Source organism: Bombina bombina, chromosome 3 (genome assembly GCF_027579735.1).
Source record: "Bombina bombina isolate aBomBom1 chromosome 3, aBomBom1.pri, whole genome shotgun sequence".
Lineage (NCBI taxonomy): Eukaryota > Metazoa > Chordata > Amphibia > Anura > Bombinatoridae > Bombina > Bombina bombina.
In genome coordinates, this window is record NC_069501.1 from 180,266,481 (window position 1) to 180,284,864 (window position 18,384).

Consider the following 18,384-nt stretch of genomic DNA (forward strand, 5'->3'; position numbering starts at 1 on the left):
ACGGATCTTTAAATACAAGATCAGGCTCCCTTTTTTGCAAATTTAGTTCCATTTTAAATTTGAGGGTCTGCACCCCACCTTTTAATAAAGGATAGAAATTTTAGCCGTTATGTTTTTTTTCTTTGGAAGGTACTTTATTGGCAATCCAGAAATATATTAGGGATATAGATTTGGTAAGAATACTCTCCCTTCATTCTTACAAATATTTACTATATATATATATATATATATATATTCCCTTTTTCTGGTTAAGCACACCATGGAGGGAGTCAGTTACTATAGCAAAATATATGATCAAAGGCAGCTTGCAGTCTGAAGCATACAAATTGTGTAACACAGTGATGGGTATCTTTTTGGCCGCTATAGGAAGTTTAGTTCTCTTTTTAATGCACAATAAATACATTGTAATCACACAAATGTTCTCTTATGCTGAATTAAAGAAACTTAAACCCCCCCCCCCCCCATTTTTCCATGATTTCTTACAGAGTATGCAATAAAAAGAAAAATATTTAAAAACACTTTTTTTTATTTCCGTTATCAAATTTACTTTACTTTTTTTTTAATCAGGTGCGTAGGCTCAGGATCATGCAAATGTCTGTAGCTCTGCATCATAACAGTTATACAATTTTGAACACTAGATGGCAGCACTGGTGCAATGTATGATTGTTAAAAATTGCTAAACTGCAGCCATAAAGTGCTTCAGAAATGTGCTAGCTCTTGAGCCTACCTACCTGCTTTTCAACAATGGATACTAAGAAAATAAAGTCTTTTTTTTTTTTTTTGCTCTACCTAAAACATGACAGAAAAAAATTGGATTTCATGTCCTTTTAACATACAGTTTGAGTGTGAATTCTTTAGAATGCTTTAAGACCTTGTTTGCTTCATTTGTTTTTCAATAGCCAAACTCCACCCACCACTTTGAAGAAGTCAATTTTAGAGTTGTTACTGGAGAAGGCACAGCTAGCAACATTTATTATGTGTCAAACTCTCTATTGCTTTGCAGTTTATCTCATCACCTTTGCTGCAGCCTGTTAGGGGCATATGTGTAGCAGTGTTGTTATTGGAATAAACACAGCTTGCCCTCAATCACTATGTGAGTAAACACTCCATTGTTTTGCAATTTGTTATCTTAACAGTTCTGCTGCAGTCAGTTAGGGACAGATGTAGCAGGGTTATGCTTGTCAACTCTGCAGTACGCATTCTAATCATCAGAACTAAAAGACCCCTCATTTTCAGACTTGAAGAAAAATCAATAATAAAAGTATTTTGAAGAAGTTTTTACTATACACAATTAAATATTTTGTGCTAGATTACAAGTGGCACGGTATATTGCGTTTTAACGATCCCGCTAGAATTAAGCTTTTTTGCTCTAGTCGGGTTGCACTCGTATTACAAAATTAAAAAAATATATATGGGGGCGGAGCTAACAACCGAGGCTAGTGGACGTGGATACCTTGAGCTCCAGATACAACCAAGGCATTTAACGATTAAAATGCTGTATTACCTTTCTTAAAGGACACGTATTTTAAGAATGGTAGCCAGAGGGGTCAGTGGAACCAGTAACTTTCCTTTTCTGGCTTGAATATCTCCAGGGATCTCCTCATAATAACGCTGCGTGCTGAGGCCTATTTGGCACTCCTAGACTTAAACTAATTCAGCACATCCAGAAACTCTGCAAGGCTTATATTTTATTGACTGGACGTTTATATCCCTGTGGTGGAGGAAGTACCATTCTATTGGCCAGAGTATTCATAAGAAGAAAAGTAACTAACTTACAATGGAGCTTATTGATCTTTTACATCTGATGGCAAACAAGATGGACAAGCATTTTTGTTCCCTCGTGGGCACATTGAGGGGCGAGCACAGCGATATACCTGGAGAAGAGGTTGCCGGTGTCCCCACTCAAGCCCTTTCTGGCTCCTACGCAGAGATGGAGCAAGCTAGAGCCCCTGACGCTGAGCCGGTGAAGCTAGCTGGGATGGACCAACGGCAGGGTAGTGTGATAATCCCAGACATGGTAACAGTATACACTGTACGCTTTGCGGTGCCGGGGGCACACTCAATTTCAAAAGTGGACACTAGGGGTCTGACTCCTAGCTTCCTAGCGATGCGGCCGGTCGCTGGAAGATTTCAGGCACAAGCCGGTTTTGGTTTGCAGACTCTGAGCGTCACACCGTTACACACAGCTCCCGCTCCATGTAAATCTCTCTGTCTCCCTGGGTTACGGAGGACTCTTTAGAGATACCAGGCTGCTTTTGCACACTGTGAACGCCACGTTCCGGCTGGGAACCATCTATACACCAGCTTTAGGCGCTGTCTGTAGAGCCCTGTTGTTGCGGCTTTCTCCATGGTGGTCCTTATTGCCTGTAGATGTCCCTAATGCAGTGGGAGTGGGTTAAAGCAGCGGGGATCGCTGACATGTGCGAGAGACAATTTCCCAGTGTATTTGAGTCTCTCCTCTGCTAAATCTACAATTAGACTGCTATTATTACCCCTACATATGGGTTTCTAAAGATGACACTGTTTTTTTTTAAGTTCATGACTGTTGGATCTGACTGTTTAATGGTAACTGGGTTCTGTGGGTAGCAGAGTCCAGAGTCACTAAGCTATCACTATAAGAATACGGATCCCAGCATGTGACTTCATTGTGTTTATGAGCCTGGTCCCCCCACTGCAGCTCTATTAATTCTATTCTGTTCTTGTGTTCACACTATATGTAGGAAGATTGATCACTCTCCAAAAACATTCTATTTTACTCCCTCTGATTAACAATGTTTGTTTGCCAAGGCTTTAAAATATATGTGTTAGTGCAGTTGATCTGAGGGACATGGATGTATAAACTATTCCATATGTATTAGCTACATGTACTATGATGTCTAAAGCTCTTTTGACTAACGCATATAGCTTATTAGCAATGTAAGTTTTAGTGAGACTAGTAGACACTGTCCACATTACACCCCTCCCTTAACGCATACAGCATACTACAGCCATCATTCATAGTCTCTTAAGTCTGCTTGATAGGGCAACAAATAGCACGCCTGGAGTATTTCCCTGCAAGTCCAGTCAACAAGAGACGATCCCTGCAGGTTTGCTCACATTCTATATTGTACTTAGCTAGAGATACCTCAGGGTAACATTAATTACCATCTACCTTAATTTCAGATATATGTTATGCTACAGTCATCTGTAAGCATTTTTCTGCTAGATACATTCTGTAAATATTATAAGATGCAATACTATTTCTTACATAACAAGGTTATATGGGGTATGCTTAAGTATTTAGCTATAGAATTAGCTTTGTCATTCACTCTAGAAACACTGAGTCCTCTAGAAAGCAAACTTTCAGCTGAACTCATTTAACCCACCCATCCTAATCTTCCTAGATACAGGGCTTCTTACCCTGCACATTATGTTATTTAATTTTTTCTCATATGCAGGGTCACTGTGGAGTATGTATAATCTATAAAAATAAATAGCCCCGTGGCCCGCCCCTTCCTAACCTCCTACCCGGCTATGGTAGTTAGTACAGATCCTACTTTATTTATGTTGAATGTGCTACACACAGATTTGTACTGCAGGCTTGTCAATAGGAAATTATATATTGCTTGTTTATAGGTCCTAATGTTAAGATAAGGTTTTACAATTAATGGAGTTCATTTCCAGGTTAATGTGACATATAGAGGGCTCCTGTTATATTCTATCCCCACATTCCCATGGTACACTATCAGTTTTTTAATTGCTCACTTCCTTAGCTACCAACTTTAACATTAAGTTTAGTCCCTTGCATAATAATAGTTTATATTATAGACAGTTAAAGCTCTTTTTATGTATAGACCAAAAGATACCTCTAAGATTGTATTTGCATTATTATAAGGGTCGTGTACATCTCACCATTGCTCTCTAACCTATGAATATCATATTTTGAATGTGGTAAGTCTGCAGACTTTCAGCTAGCTAATGAAGATTCTACATAGCATCCCAGATACTATGTGACTCAGGGACATATGTGTCATTTTATATGTTCAATTCACAATAGTATGGCTGTAATCTTATAACATATTGTTCATTTGTGTCAATGTATATTGTCATTTATTAATAGACATGCTAAAATCAGCAGTAATGTATAGATTCTCAAGAATATGGCCGCCAGAGAAGTTGGAAACCATAGGCCTGTAGATGAGTATGGGACTAATACTTATAGTAAAGTATGCTTAAAGTAAGTCCTTGATCCTCTGAAGGTATTAGTATTTAACTCAGCTAAGTTACACTAGCAGGTATATTCAGTCATGTCCTCCACATGGAATTTTTCTACATAGATTGAATTGGCTATGTCCCTCCACACTAGTATTAGATATAGTAGAGCGCTTCCTTAAAGTCTACCTATACATCTATTTGGCATGCCCTCCCTATAAGGCTCCGCCCCCCACTACCCTCCCCACTTCAACTAGAGCGGCTCTTGCCCACTGCATTCCCTTTTCCCCCAACAGCTTACTCCCCAACATCTCAAAATTACTAGCATAGAATGATATAAAATATTTTCCCTATAGGTGTGGGGATCACTTTCCATTTAATATTACAAAAAATAAAAAATGAAGTTCCATTTCATATAGCCCATAGCTTATATCTCGCATCATCTGGTCATGGTGTGAGATGCCACTTATACATACTTATTTTTCATTGCCGCCCTCCCTCATACAAATGCATACAATCCAGACATGCTGCCTTATACCCCTAGAGGGAAAACATTAATTCTCTCTACTTCAATTTATTATTATCATTCCTACTTTATTATTAGCATAGAATGGAGAGATGGAATTGTACCCATTGTTTTTTTTTATCAGATGACCTACATTTCTCTTGTTAAGTGTATCCAGTCCACGGATCATCCATTACTTATGGGATATTAACTCCTCCCCAACAGGAAGTGCAAGAGGATTCACCCAGCAGAGCTGCTATATAGCTCCTCCCCTAACTGCCATTACCAGTCATTCTCTTGCACCCAACGAATAGATAGGATGTGTGAGAGGACTGTGGTGATTATACTTAGTTTCATACCTTCAATCAAAAGTTTGTTATTTTATAATAGCACCGGAGTGTGTTATTCCTTCTCTGGTAGAATTTGAAGAAGAATCTACCTGAGTTTTTCTATGATTTTAGCCGGAGTAGTTAAGATCATATTGCTGTTTCTCGGCCATCTGAGGAGAGGTAAACTTCAGATCAGGGGACAGCGGGCAGATTAATCTGCAAAGAGGTATGTAGCAGCTTATTATTTTCTGACAATGGAATTGATGAGAAAATTCTGCCATACCGATATAATGTAAACTCAGCCTTAAATGCAGTAGCAGCAACTGGTATCAGGCTGTCATGTATGTATATTTTACACTTCAGTATTCTGGGGAATGGCACTTCACTGGAATTATACTGTATGCATAAGACTTTAGCCTAATTTGCAGGGACTAGCAACAGGCTTTTTAATAACACTCAATTTATTAATGTTAAACGTTTTTTGCTGGCATGTAAAATCGTTTAATTTTCTGAGGTACTGGGTGAAAAAATGTTTTGGGCACTATTTTTCTCCAACATAGGTGTGTCCGGTCCACGGCGTCATCCTTACTTGTGGGATATTCTCTTCCCCAACAGGAAATGGCAAAGAGCCCAGCAAAGCTGGTCACATGATCCCTCCTAGGCTCCGCCTACCCCAGTCATTCTCTTTGCCGTTGTACAGGCAACATCTCCACGGAGATGGCTTAGAGTTTTTTAGTGTTTAACTGTAGTTTTTATTATTCAATCAAGAGTTTGTTATTTTAAAATAGTGCTGGTATGTACTATTTACTCAGAAACAGAAAAGAGATGAAGATTTCTGTTTGTATGAGGAAAATGATTTTAGCACCGTAACTAAAATCCATGGCTGTTCCACACAGGACTGTTGAGAGCAATTAACTTCAGTTGGGGGAACAGTGTGCAGTCTCTTACTGCTTGAGGTATGACACATTCTAACAAGACGATGTAATGCTGGAAGCTGTCATTTTCCCTATGGGATCCGGTAAGCCATGTTTATTAAGATAGTAAATAAGGGCTTCACAAGGGCTTATTAAGACTGTAGACTTTTTCTGGGCTAAATCGATTCATTATTAACACATATTTAGCCTTGAGGAATCATTTATTCTGGGTATTTTGATATGATTATATCGGCAGGCACTGTTTTAGACACCTTATTCTTTAGGGGCTTTCCCTAATCATAGTCAGAGCCTCATTTTCGCGCCGGTATGGCGCACTTGTTTTTGAGGACAGCATGGCATGCAGCTGCATGTGTGTGGAGCTCTGATACATAGAAAAGTCTTTCTGAAGGCATCATTTGGTATCGTATTCCCCTTTGGGCTTGGTTGGGTCTCAGCAAAGCAGATTCCAGGGACTGTAAAGGGGTTAAATATAAAAACGGCTCCGGTTCCGTTATTTTAAGGGTTAAAGCTTCCAAATTTGGTGTGCAATACTTTTAAGGCTTTAAGACACTGTGGTGAAATTTTGGTGAATTTTGAACAATTCCTTCATACTTTTTCGCAATTGCAGTAATAAAGTGTGTTTAGTTTAAAATTTAAAGTGACAGTAACGGTTTTATTTTAAAACGTTTTTTGTACTTTGTTATCAAGTTTATGCCTGTTTAACATGTCTGAACTACCAGATAGATTGTGTTCTGACTGTGGGGAAACCAAGGTTCCTTCTCATTTAACTATATGTATTTTATGTCATAAAAAAAAATAAATTTTTTAGTAAAAATGATGCCCAAGATGATTCCTCAAGTGAGGGGAGTAAGCATGGTACTGCATCATCCCCTCCTTCGTCTACACCAGTCTTGCCCATACAGGAGGCCCCTAGTACATCTAGTGCGCCAATACTCCTTACTATGCAACATTTAACGGCTGTAATGGATAATTCTATCAAAAACATTTTAGCCAATATGCCCACTTATCAGCGAAAGCGCGACTGCTCTGTTTTAGAAAATTCTGTAGAGCATGAGAACGCTGATGATATGGTTTCTGAAGGGCCCCTACACCAGTCTGAGGGGGCCAGGGAGGTTTTGTCTGAGGGAGAAATTTCAGATTCAGGAAACATTTCTCAACAAGCTGAACCTGATGTGATTACTTTTAAATTTAAGTTGGAACATCTCCGCGCTCTGCTTAAGGAGGTGTTATCCGATTTGGATGATTGTGATTATCTGGTCATTCCAGAACCACTATGTAAAATGGAAAAGTTCTTAGAGGCCCCGGGGCCCCCCGAAGCTTTTCCTATATCCAAGCGGGTGGCGTACATTGTTAGTAAAGAATGGGACAGGCCCGGTATACCTTTAGTACCTCCCCCCATATTTATAAAATTGTTTTCCTATAGTCGACCCCAGAAAGGACTGATGGCAGACAGTCCCCAAGGTCGAGGGGGCGGTTTCTACTCTACACAAGCGCGCCACTATACCCATAGAAGATAGTTGTGCTTTCCAAGATCCTATGGATAAAAAATTAGAAGGTCTGCTAAAGATGTTTGTTCAGCAAGGTTCCCTTCTACAACCAATTGCATGCATTGTCCCTGTCACTGCAGCCGCGTGTTTCTAGTTTGATGAGCTAGGAGAGGCGATTATTAGTAATTCTTCTTCTTATGAGGAGATTATGGACAGAATTCGTGCTCTTAAATTGGCTAATTCTTTCACCCTAGACGCCACCTTGCAATTGGCTAGGTTAGCGGCGAAAAAATTCTGGGTTTGCTATTGTGGCGCAGAGCGCTTTGGTTAAAATCTTGGGCAGCGGATGCGTCTTCCAAGAACAAATTGCTTGACATTCCTTTCAAGGGGAAAACACTCTTTGGCCCTGACTTGAAAGAGATTATCTCTGATATCACTGGGGGCAAGGGCCACGCCCTTCCTCAGGATAGGTCTTTTCAAGACCAAAAATAAACCTAAGTTTCGTCCCTTTCGCAGAAACGGATCAGCCCCAAGGGCTACGTCCTCTAAGCAGGAAGGTAATACTTCTCAAGCCAATCCAGCCTGGAGACCTATGCAAGGCTGGAACAAAGGAAAGCAGGCCAGGAAACCTGCCACTGCTACCAAGACAGCATGAAATGCGGGCCCCCGATCCGGGACCGGATCTGGTGGGGGGCAGACTCTCTCTCTTCGCTCAGGCTTGGGCAAGAGATGTTCTGGATCCTTGGGCGCTAGAAATAGTCTCCCAAGGTTATTCTCTGGAGTTCAAGGGGCTTCCTCCAAGGGGGAGGTTCCACAGGTCTCAGTTGTCTTCAGACCACATAAGAAGACAGGCATTCTTACATTGGGTAGAAGACCTGCTAAAAATGGGAGTGATTCATCCTGTTCCATTAGGAGAACAAGGGATGGGGTTCTACTCCAATCTGTTCATAGTTCCCAAAAAAGAGGGAACGTTCAGACCAATCTTAGATCTCAAGATCTTGAACAAGTTTCTCAAGGTTCCATCGTTCAAGATGGAAACCATTCGAACACTTCTTCCTTCCATCCAGGAAGGTCAATTCATGACCAAGGTGGATTTCAAGGATGCGTATCTACATATTCCTATCCACAAGGAACATCATCGGTTCCTAAGGTTTGCATTCCTGGACAAGCATTTCCAGTTCGTGGCGTTTTCTTTCGGATTAGCCACTGCTCCTAGGATTTTCTCATAGGTACTAGGGTCCCTTCTGGCGGTGCTAAGACCAAGGGGCATTGCTGTAGTACCTTACTTGGACGACATTCTGATTCGAGCGTCGTCCCTTCCTCAAGTAAAGGCTCACACGGACATTGTCCTGGCCTTTCTCAGATCTCACGGATGGAAAGTGAACGTGGAAAAGAGTTCTCTATCTCCGTCAACGAGGGTTCCCTTCTTGGGAACTATAATAGACTCCTTAGAAATGAGGATTTTTCTGACAGAAGCCAGAAAAACAAAACTTCTAGACTCTTGTCGGATACTTCATTCCGTTCCTCTTCCTTCCATAGCGCAGTGCATGGAAGTGATAGGTTTGATGGTAGCGGCAATGGACATAGTTCCTTTTGTGCGCATTCATCTAAGACCATTACAACTGTTCATGCTCAGTCAGTGGAATGGGGACTATTCAGACTTGTCTCCGAAGATACAAGTAAATCAGAGGACCAGAGACTCATTCCGTTGGTGGCTGTCCCTGGACAACCTGTCACAAGGGATGACCTTCCGCAGACCAGAGTGGGTCATTGTCACGACCGACGCCAGTCTGATGGGCTGGGGCGCGGTCTGGGGATCCCTGAAAGCTCAGGGTCTTTGGTCTCGGGTAGAATCTCTTCTACCGATAAATATTCTGGAACTGAGAGCGATATTCAATGCTCTCAAAGCTTGGCCTCAGCTAGCGAGGGCCAAGTTCATACATCAACCATCAGGGGGGAACAAGGAGTTCCCTAGCGATGGAAGAAGTGACCAAAATCATTCTATGGGCGGAGTCTCACTCCTGCCACCTGTCTGCTATCCACATCCCAGGAGTGGAAAATTGGGAAGCGGATTTTCTGAGTCGTCAGACATTGCATCCGGGGGAGTGGGAACTCCATCCGGAAATCTTTGCCCAAGTCACTCAACCGTGGGGCATTCCAGACATGGATCTGATGGCCTCTCGTCAGAACTTCAGAGTTCCTTACTACGGGTACAGATCCAGGGATCCCAAGGCGGCTCTAGTGGATGCACTAGTAGCACCTTGGACCTTCAAACTAGCTTATGTGTTCCCGCCGTTTCCTCTCATCCCCAGGCTGGTAGCCAGGATCAATCATGAGAGGGCGTCGGTGATTTTGATAGCTCCTGCGTGGCCACGCAGGACTTGGTATGCAGATCTGGTGAATATGTCATCGGCTCCACCATGGAAGCTACCTTTGAGACGAGACCTTCTTGTTCTAGGTCCGTTCGACCCACTCCAGCTGACTGCTTGGAGATTGAACGCTTGATCTTATCAAAGCGAGGGTTCTCAGATTCTGTTATTAATACTCTTGTTCAGGCCTGAAAGCCTGTAACCAGAAAAATTACCACATAATTTGGTATATCTGTTGGTGTGAATCTGCAGGATTCCCTTGGGACAAGGTTAAGATTCCTAAGAGTCTATCCTTCCTTCGAGAAGGATTGGAAAAAGGATTATCTGCAAGTTCCTTGATGGGACAGATTTCTGCCTTGTCTGTGTTACTTCACAAAAAGCTGGCAGCTGTGCCAGATGTTCTAGCCTTTGTTCAGGCTCTGGTTAGAATCAAGCCTGTTTACAAAATTTTGACTCCTCCTTGGAGTCTCAACCTAGTTCTTTCAGTTCTTCAGGGGGTTCCGTTTGAACCCTTACATTCCGTTGATATTAAGTTATTATCTTGGAAAGTTTTGTTTTTGGTTGCAATTTCTTCTGCTAGAAGAGTTTCAGAATTATCTGCTCTGCAGTGTTCTTCTCCTTATCTGGTGTTCCATGCAGATAAGGTGGTTTTGCGTACTAAACCTGGTTTTCTTCCAAAAGTTGTTTCTAACAAAAACATTAACCAGGAGATAGTTGTGCCTTCTTTGTGTCCTAATCCAGTTTCAAAGAAGGAACGTTTGTTGCACAACTTGGATGTAGTTCGTGCTCTCAAATTTTACTTAGCAGCTACTAAGGATTTCAGACAAACTTTGTCTTTGTTTGTTGTTTATTCTGGTAAACGGAGAGGTCAAAAAGCAACTTCTACCTCTCTCTCCTTCTGGATTAAAAGCATTATCCGATTGGCTTATGAGACTGCCGGACGGCAGCCTCCTGAAAGAATCACAGCTCACTCCACTAGGGCTGTGGCTTCCACATGGGCCTTCAAGAACGAGGCTTCTGTTGATCAGATATGTAAGGCAGCGACTTGGTCTTCACTGCACACTTTTTCTAAATTTTACAAATTTGATACTTTTGCTTCTTCTGAGGCTATTTTTGGGAGAAAGGTTTTGCAAGCCGTGGTGCCTTCCATTTAGGTGACCTGATTTGCTCCCTCCCTTCATCCGTGTCCTAAAGCTTTGGTATTGGTTCCCACAAGTAAGGATGACGCCGTGGACCGGACACACCAATGTTGGAGAAAACAGAATTTATGTTTACCTGATAAATTACTTTCTCCAACGGTGTGTCCGGTCCACGGCCCGCCCTGGTTTTTTTAATCAGGTCTGATAATTTATTTTCTTTAACTACAGTCACCACGGTAACATATGGTTTCTCCTATGCAAATATTCCTCCTTAACGTCGGTCGAATGACTGGGGTAGGCGGAGCCTAGGAGGGATCATGTGACCAGCTTTGCTGGGCTCTTTGCCATTTCCTGTTGGGGAAGAGAATATCCCACAAGTAAGGATGACGCCGTGGACCGGACACACCGTTGGAGAAAGTAATTTATCAGGTAAACATAAATTCTGTTTTTTCCACTTGGCAGTCGTTTTATTTAATTTATGACAGTTTACTGATCTCTCTCACTGTTATGTGTGAGGGGGAGAGGTGCTTTTGCTACGCATCAAAAAATTCAGTCAGAAGTTTATTGTCTTCCCTGCATGATCCGGTTCAGAACTCAGGGGTCTTCAAAACTTGTTTTGAGTGAGGTAATCACTCACAGCAGAGCTGTGAGATTGTAGTTGACTGTGATAAAAAAACGTTTATTTCTGTATTTTTTTTTTTTTTTTTTTTTTTCTGCTATCAGGGTTAGTTATCCTTTGCTAATGGGAGCAATCCTTTGCTAAAATTGTGTTTTTTACAAAGATTTGATGCTATAACTTTTCAGTTTATTAATTTTCAACTGTCATAACTTTTTCTGTGCTTCTTATAGGCACAGTACGTTTTCATATTATAGTAAATTACTTGAAAAGTATTTCCAAGTTGCTAGTTTATTTGCTAGTGTGTTAAACATGTCTGATTCAGAGGAAGATATCTGTGCTATATGTGCTAAAGCCAAAGTGGAGCCCAATAGAAATTTATGTACTAACTGTATTGATGCTACTTTAAATAAAAGTCAATCTGTACAAATTGAACATATTTCACCAAACAACGAGGGGAGAGTTATGCCGACTAACTCGCCTCACGTGTCAGTACCTGCATCTCCCGCTCAGGAGGTGCGTGATATTGTAGCGCCGAGTACATCTGGGCGGCCATTACAAATCACATTACAGGATATGGCTACTGTTATGACTGAAGTTTTGGCTAAATTACCAGAACTAAGAGGTAAGCGTGATCACTCTGGGGTGAGAACAGAGTGCGCTGATAATATTAGGGCCATGTCAGACACTGCGTCACAATTTGCAGAACATGAGGACGGAGAGCTTCATTCTGCGGGTGACGGTTCTGATCCAAACAAACTTGATTCAGATATTTCAAATTTTAAATTTAAGCTGGAAAACCTCTGTGTATTACTAGGGGAGGTGTTAGCGGCTCTGAATGATTGTAACACAGTTGCAATACCAGAGAAAATGTGTAGGTTGGATAAATATTTTGCGGTACCGGCGAGTACTGACGTTTTTCCTATACTTAAGAGACTTACTGAAATTGTTACTAAGGAGTGGGATAGACCCGGTGTGCCGTTCTCACCCCCTCCGATATTTAGAAAGATGTTTCCAATAGACGCCACCACACGGGACTTATGGCAAACGGTCCCTAAGGTGGAGGGAGCAGTTTCTACTTTAGCTAAGCGTACCACTATCCCGGTGGAGGATAGCTGTGCCTTTTCAGATCCAATGGATAAAAAGTTAGAGGGTTACCTTAAGAAAATGTTTGTTCAACAAGGTTTTATATTGCAACCTCTTGCATGCATTGCGCCTGTCACGGCTGCAGCAGCATTTTGGTTTGAGTCTCTGGAAGAGACACTTGAATCAGCTCCATTAGATGAGATTACACACAAGCTTAAAGCCCTTAAGTTAGCTAACTCATTTATTTCAGATGCCGTAGTACATTTAACTAAACTTACGGCTAAGAATTCCGGATTCGCCATTCAGGCACGCAGAGCACTGTGGCTAAAATCCTGGTCAGCTGACGTTACTTCTAAATCTAAATTGCTTAATATACCTTTCAAAGGGCAGACCTTATTCGGGCCCGGGTTGAAAGAAATTATCGCTGACATTACAGGAGGTAAAGGCCATGCCCTGCCTCAAGACAGAGCCAAACCTAAGGCTAGACAGTCTAATTTTCGTTCCTTTCGTAATTTCAAAGCAGGAGCAGCATCAACTTCTTCTGCACCAAAACAGGAAGGAGCTGTTGCTCGCTACAGACAAGGCTGGAGACCTAACCAGTCCTGGAACAAGGGCAAGCAGGCCAGGAAACCTGCTGCTGCCCCTAAGACAGCATGAATCGAGGGCCCCCGATCCGGGAACGGATCTAGTGGGGGGCAGACTTTCTCTCTTCGCCCAGGCTTGGGCAAGAGATGTCCAGGACCCCTGGGCGTTAGAGATCATATCTCAGGGATACCTTCTAGACTTCAAATTCTCTCCCCCAAGAGGGAGATTTCATCTGTCAAGGTTGTCAACAAACCAAATAAAGAAAGAGGCGTTTCTACGCTGCGTACAAGATCTTTTATTAATGGGAGTGATCCATCCGGTTCCGCGGTCGGAACAAGGACAAGGGTTTTACTCAAATCTGTTTGTGGTTCCCAAAAAAGAGGGAACTTTCAGGCCAATCTTGGATTTAAAGATCCTAAACAAATTCCTAAGAGTTCCATCGTTCAAAATGGAAACTATTCGGACAATTTTACCCATGATCCAAAAGGGTCAGTACATGACCACAGTGGATTTAAAGGATGCTTACCTTCACATACCGATTCACAAAGATCATTACCGGTATCTAAGGTTTGCCTTTCTAGACAGGCATTACCAGTTTGTAGCTCTTCCATTCGGATTGGCTACGGCTCCGAGAATCTTCACAAGGGTTCTGGGTGCTCTTCTGGCGGTACTAAGACCGCGAGGAATTGCGGTAGCTCCGTACCTAGACGACATTCTGATACAAGCTTCAAGCTTTCAAACTGCCAAGTCTCATACAGAGTTAGTACTGGCATTTCTAAGGTCGCATGGATGGAAGGTGAACGAAAAGAAGAGTTCTCTCTTTCCACTCACAAGAGTTCCCTTCTTGGGGACTCTTATAGATTCTGTAGAAATGAAGATTTACCTGACAGAAGACAGGTTAACAAAGCTTCAAAATGCATGCCGTGTCCTTCATTCCATTCAACACCCGTCAGTAGCTCAATGCATGGAGGTGATCGGCTTAATGGTAGCAGCAATGGACATAGTACCCTTTGCACGCCTACATCTCAGACCGCTGCAATTGTGCATGCTAAGTCAGTGGAATGGGGATTACTCAGACTTGTCCCCTACTCTGAATCTGGATCAAGAGACCAGAAATTCTCTTCTATGGTGGCTTTCTCGGCCACATCTGTCCAGGGTGATGCCATTCAGCAGGCCGGACTGGACAATTGTAACAACAGACGCCAGCCTACTAGGTTGGGGCGCTGTCTGGAATTCTCTGAAGGCTCAGGGACAATGGAATCAGGAGGAGAGTCTCCTACCAATAAACATTCTGGAATTGAGAGCAGTTCTCAATGCCCTTCTGGCTTGGCCCCAGTTAACTCGGGGGTTCATCAGGTTTCAGTCGGACAACATCACGACTGTAGCTTACATCAACCATCAGGGAGGGACAAGAAGCTCCCTAGCAATGATGGAAGTATCAAAGATAATTCGCTGGGCATAGTCTCACTCTTGCCACCTGTCAGCAATCCACATCCCGGGAGTGGAGAACTGGGAGGCGGATTTCTTAAGTCGTCAGACTTTTCATTTGGGGGAGTGGGAACTTCATCCGGAGGTCTTTGCCAAAATACTTCGACGTTGGGGCAAACCAGAGATAGATCTCATGGCGTCTCGACAGAACGCCAAGCTTCCTCGTTACGGGTCCAGATCCAGGGATCCGGGAGCGGTTCTGATAGATGCTTTGACAGCACCTTGGACCTTCGGGATGGCTTATGTGTTTCCACCCTTCCCGATGCTTCCTCGATTGATTGCCAGAATCAAACAGGAGAGAGCATCAGTGATTCTAATAGCACCTGCATGGCCACGCAGGACTTGGTATGCAGATCTAGTGGACATGTCATCCTGTCCACCTTGGTCGCTACCTCTGAAACAGGACCTTCTGATCCAGGGTCCCTTCAAACATCAAAATCTAATTTCTCTGAAGCTGACTGCTTGGAAATTGAACGCTTGATTTTATCAAAACGTGGTTTTTCTGAGTCAGTTATTGATACCTTAATACAGGCTAGGAAGCCTGTTACCAGAAAGATTTACCATAAGATATGGCGCAAATACTTATATTGGTGCGAATCCAAGAGTTACTCATGGAGTAAGGTTAGGATTCCGAGGATATTGTCTTTTCTACAAAAGGTTTAGAAAAGGGTTTATCCGCTAGTTCCTTAAAGGGACAGATTTCAGCTCTGTCCATTCTTTTACACAAACGTCTGTCAGAAGTTCCGGACGTTCAAGCTTTTTGTCAGGCTTTAGCTAGGATCAAGCCTGTGTTTAAAACTGTTGCTCCACCATGGAGTTTGAACTTAGTTCTTAATGTTTTACAGGGGGTTCCGTTTGAACCCCTTCATTCCATTGATATCAAGTTGTTATCTTGGAAAGTTCTGTTTTTAATGGTGATTTCCTCGGCTCGAAGAGTCTCTGAGTTATCTGCCTTACATTGTGATTCTCCTTATCTGATTTTTCATTCAGACAAGGTAGTTCTGCGTACTAAACCTGGGTTCCTACCTAAGGTGGTCACTAACAGGAATATCAATCAAGAGATTGTGGTTCCATCTTTGTGTCCTAATCCTTCTTCGAAAAAGGAACGTCTGCTACACAATCTAGATGTAGTCCGTGCCCTGAAATTTTATCTACAGGCAACTAAGGATTTTCGACAAACGTCTTCCCTGTTTGTCGTTTATTCTGGTCAGAGGAGAGGTCAAAAAGCTTCGGCTACCTCTCTCTCCTTTTGGCTTCGTAGCATAATACGGTTAGCCTATGAGACTGCTGGACAGCAGCCTCCTGAAAGAATTACAGCACATTCTACTAGAGCTGTGGCTTCCACTTGGGCCTTTAAGAATGAGGCTTCTGTTGAACAGATTTGCAAGGCTGCAACTTGGTCTTCTCTTCATACTTTTTCCAAATTTTACAAATTTGACACTTTTGCTTCTTCGGAGGCTGTTTTTGGGAGAAAGTTTCTTCAGGCAGTGGTTCCTTCCATATAAAGAGCCTGCCTGTCCCTCCCGTCATCCGTGTACTTTAGCTTTGGTATTGGTATCCCATAAGTAATGGATGATCCGTGGACTGGATACACTTAACAAGAGAAAACATAATTTATGCTTACCTGATAAATTTATTTCTCTTGTAGTGTATCCAGTCCACGGCCCGCCCTGTCACTTTAAGGCAGGTAATTTTTCCATTAAACTACAGTCACCACTGCACCCTATGGTTTTCCTTTCTCTGCATGTTTTCGGTCGAATGACTGGTAATGGCAGTTAGGGGAGGAGCTATATAGCAGCTCTGCTGGGTGAATCCTCTTGCACTTCCTGTTGGGGAGGAGTTAATATCCCATAAGTAATGGATGATCCGTGGACTGGATACACTACAAGAGAAATAAATTTATCAGGTAAGCATAAATTATGTTTTTCCGGTACCTTATGTGATACTTTGATATATTTATCGCTGATGGGCGATCTCTGTATATGACTTTGAGTTGAAAACTTCAATAAAAAACTGTTTAAAAAAAATATATATATATTTTGCGCAAGCGGTAACCCGACTAGCGCAAAAAATCTCAACATCTAATATCACGTGCGTGTTCATGTGTACCCGCATTGAAGTCAATGGAGAAAAAAAAGTGGAAAAAAACCTAACACCCGACTATTGCGCAACCACAATCGCATTTTCGCAAATGCATTATCCTAACATAAAATATTTTTTCTAACACCCGAGATCTTATATCTTTGAGCCCTTATAACTTTTTTGTGCAATTCTTTTTGTAAATAATGTTTATTAGATTTGTTATTATGAGTGTAACTGTACTTTGTAATGTATTTTTGAAGTGTTTTGTGCATCTTTTTAATTTTGTAAAACAGTTAACCATAGCTCTGAGATTGCGGTAACAATTATAGTATAAATCAAGATAGCACAATCGCAATTTCGCTCAAATTGTAATATAAGTGCAATTAAAACTGATCGCGAAAACACGATATCGCTTGCACAAAACCGTTTGTGCCTCACTTGTAATCTAGCCCTTTATATTAGTCTCAAAGTGTTTACGGTCTCTTTAAGTCAAGTTAATGAATATAATGAGCTTGTTTGGGGAGTGTTTAGTTTTGTTTTTGGACACCCTTCCTCTAAAATATGTGTAAATGAATCTACATTCATATAATTTATTGTTCAATAAATGTATTTTAAAAAATACTGATTTTTGTTTTCCAGCTTGGCAAATAAACAGGACAGGGAAGAAGCTTTACAAGAAGCTGACATAATAGAGTTAATTGCGCTGGAAAAACTTGTAAATGAAAACAAGTGCTTATGTAAAATTGTAAGTATTTTATGGTTTTGGGGATTATAGGAACATTGTTTGGCTATTTTATAAACAATATACTGTAAATTGGGATATACATTTGTGCGTGTGTATATATATTATAATTTATTTATTTTCTTCCAGTGTAAAAAATAAATAAAAGCATTAACATTATTTTATTAAAACATTTTATTTATAACAATCCCTTTTTTTGCCATGGTTTTTAACTAATTGAAAATAAGAGGATATGAGGTGAGCATACACAGGTATAGCTGCATGTATGGTTGCTGCTTCCTTGAGAAACAAGCAATATATCACGAGAAGCAAATATAATTATGTTTATTAAAGGGACATTGTATATTGATGTATAAAAACAATATATGCATTTGGTCATACAGTATCTCACAAAAATGAGTACACCCCTCACATTTTTGTAAATATTTTATTATATCTTTTTATGTGACAACACTAAAGAAATGACACTTTGCTACAATGTAAAGTAGTGAGCGTACAGTCTGTATAACTGTGCACATTTGCTGTCCCCTCAAAATAACTCAACACACAACCATTAATGTCTAAACCATTGGCAACAAAAGTGAGTACACCCCTAAGTGGAAATGTCCAAATTGGGCCCAATTAGCCATTTTCACTCCCCAATGTCATGTGACTCGTTAGTGTTACAAGGTCTCAGGTGTGACTGGGGAGCAGGTGTGTTAAATTTGTTGTTATCGCTCTCACACACTCTTGTACTGGTCACTGGAAGTTCAACATGGCACCTTGTGGCAAAGAACTCTCTGAGGATCTGAAAAAACATAATTTATGCTTACCTGATAAATTTATTTCTC

General features: G+C 41.4%; 1 protein-coding gene across 1 annotated transcript in view; it reads left to right on the plus strand.

Annotated features, from left to right (window-relative positions):
- LOC128653007 (ADP-ribosylation factor-like protein 13B) overlaps nt 1-18,384 on the plus strand; it is a gene marked incomplete in the record, with an annotated part of 226,677 nt that overhangs the window by 77,056 nt on the left and 131,237 nt on the right. The window contains 1 exon segment of the mRNA XM_053706039.1: nt 17,452-17,557. Within this exon segment, the coding sequence (XP_053562014.1) occupies nt 17,452-17,557 (106 nt within the window).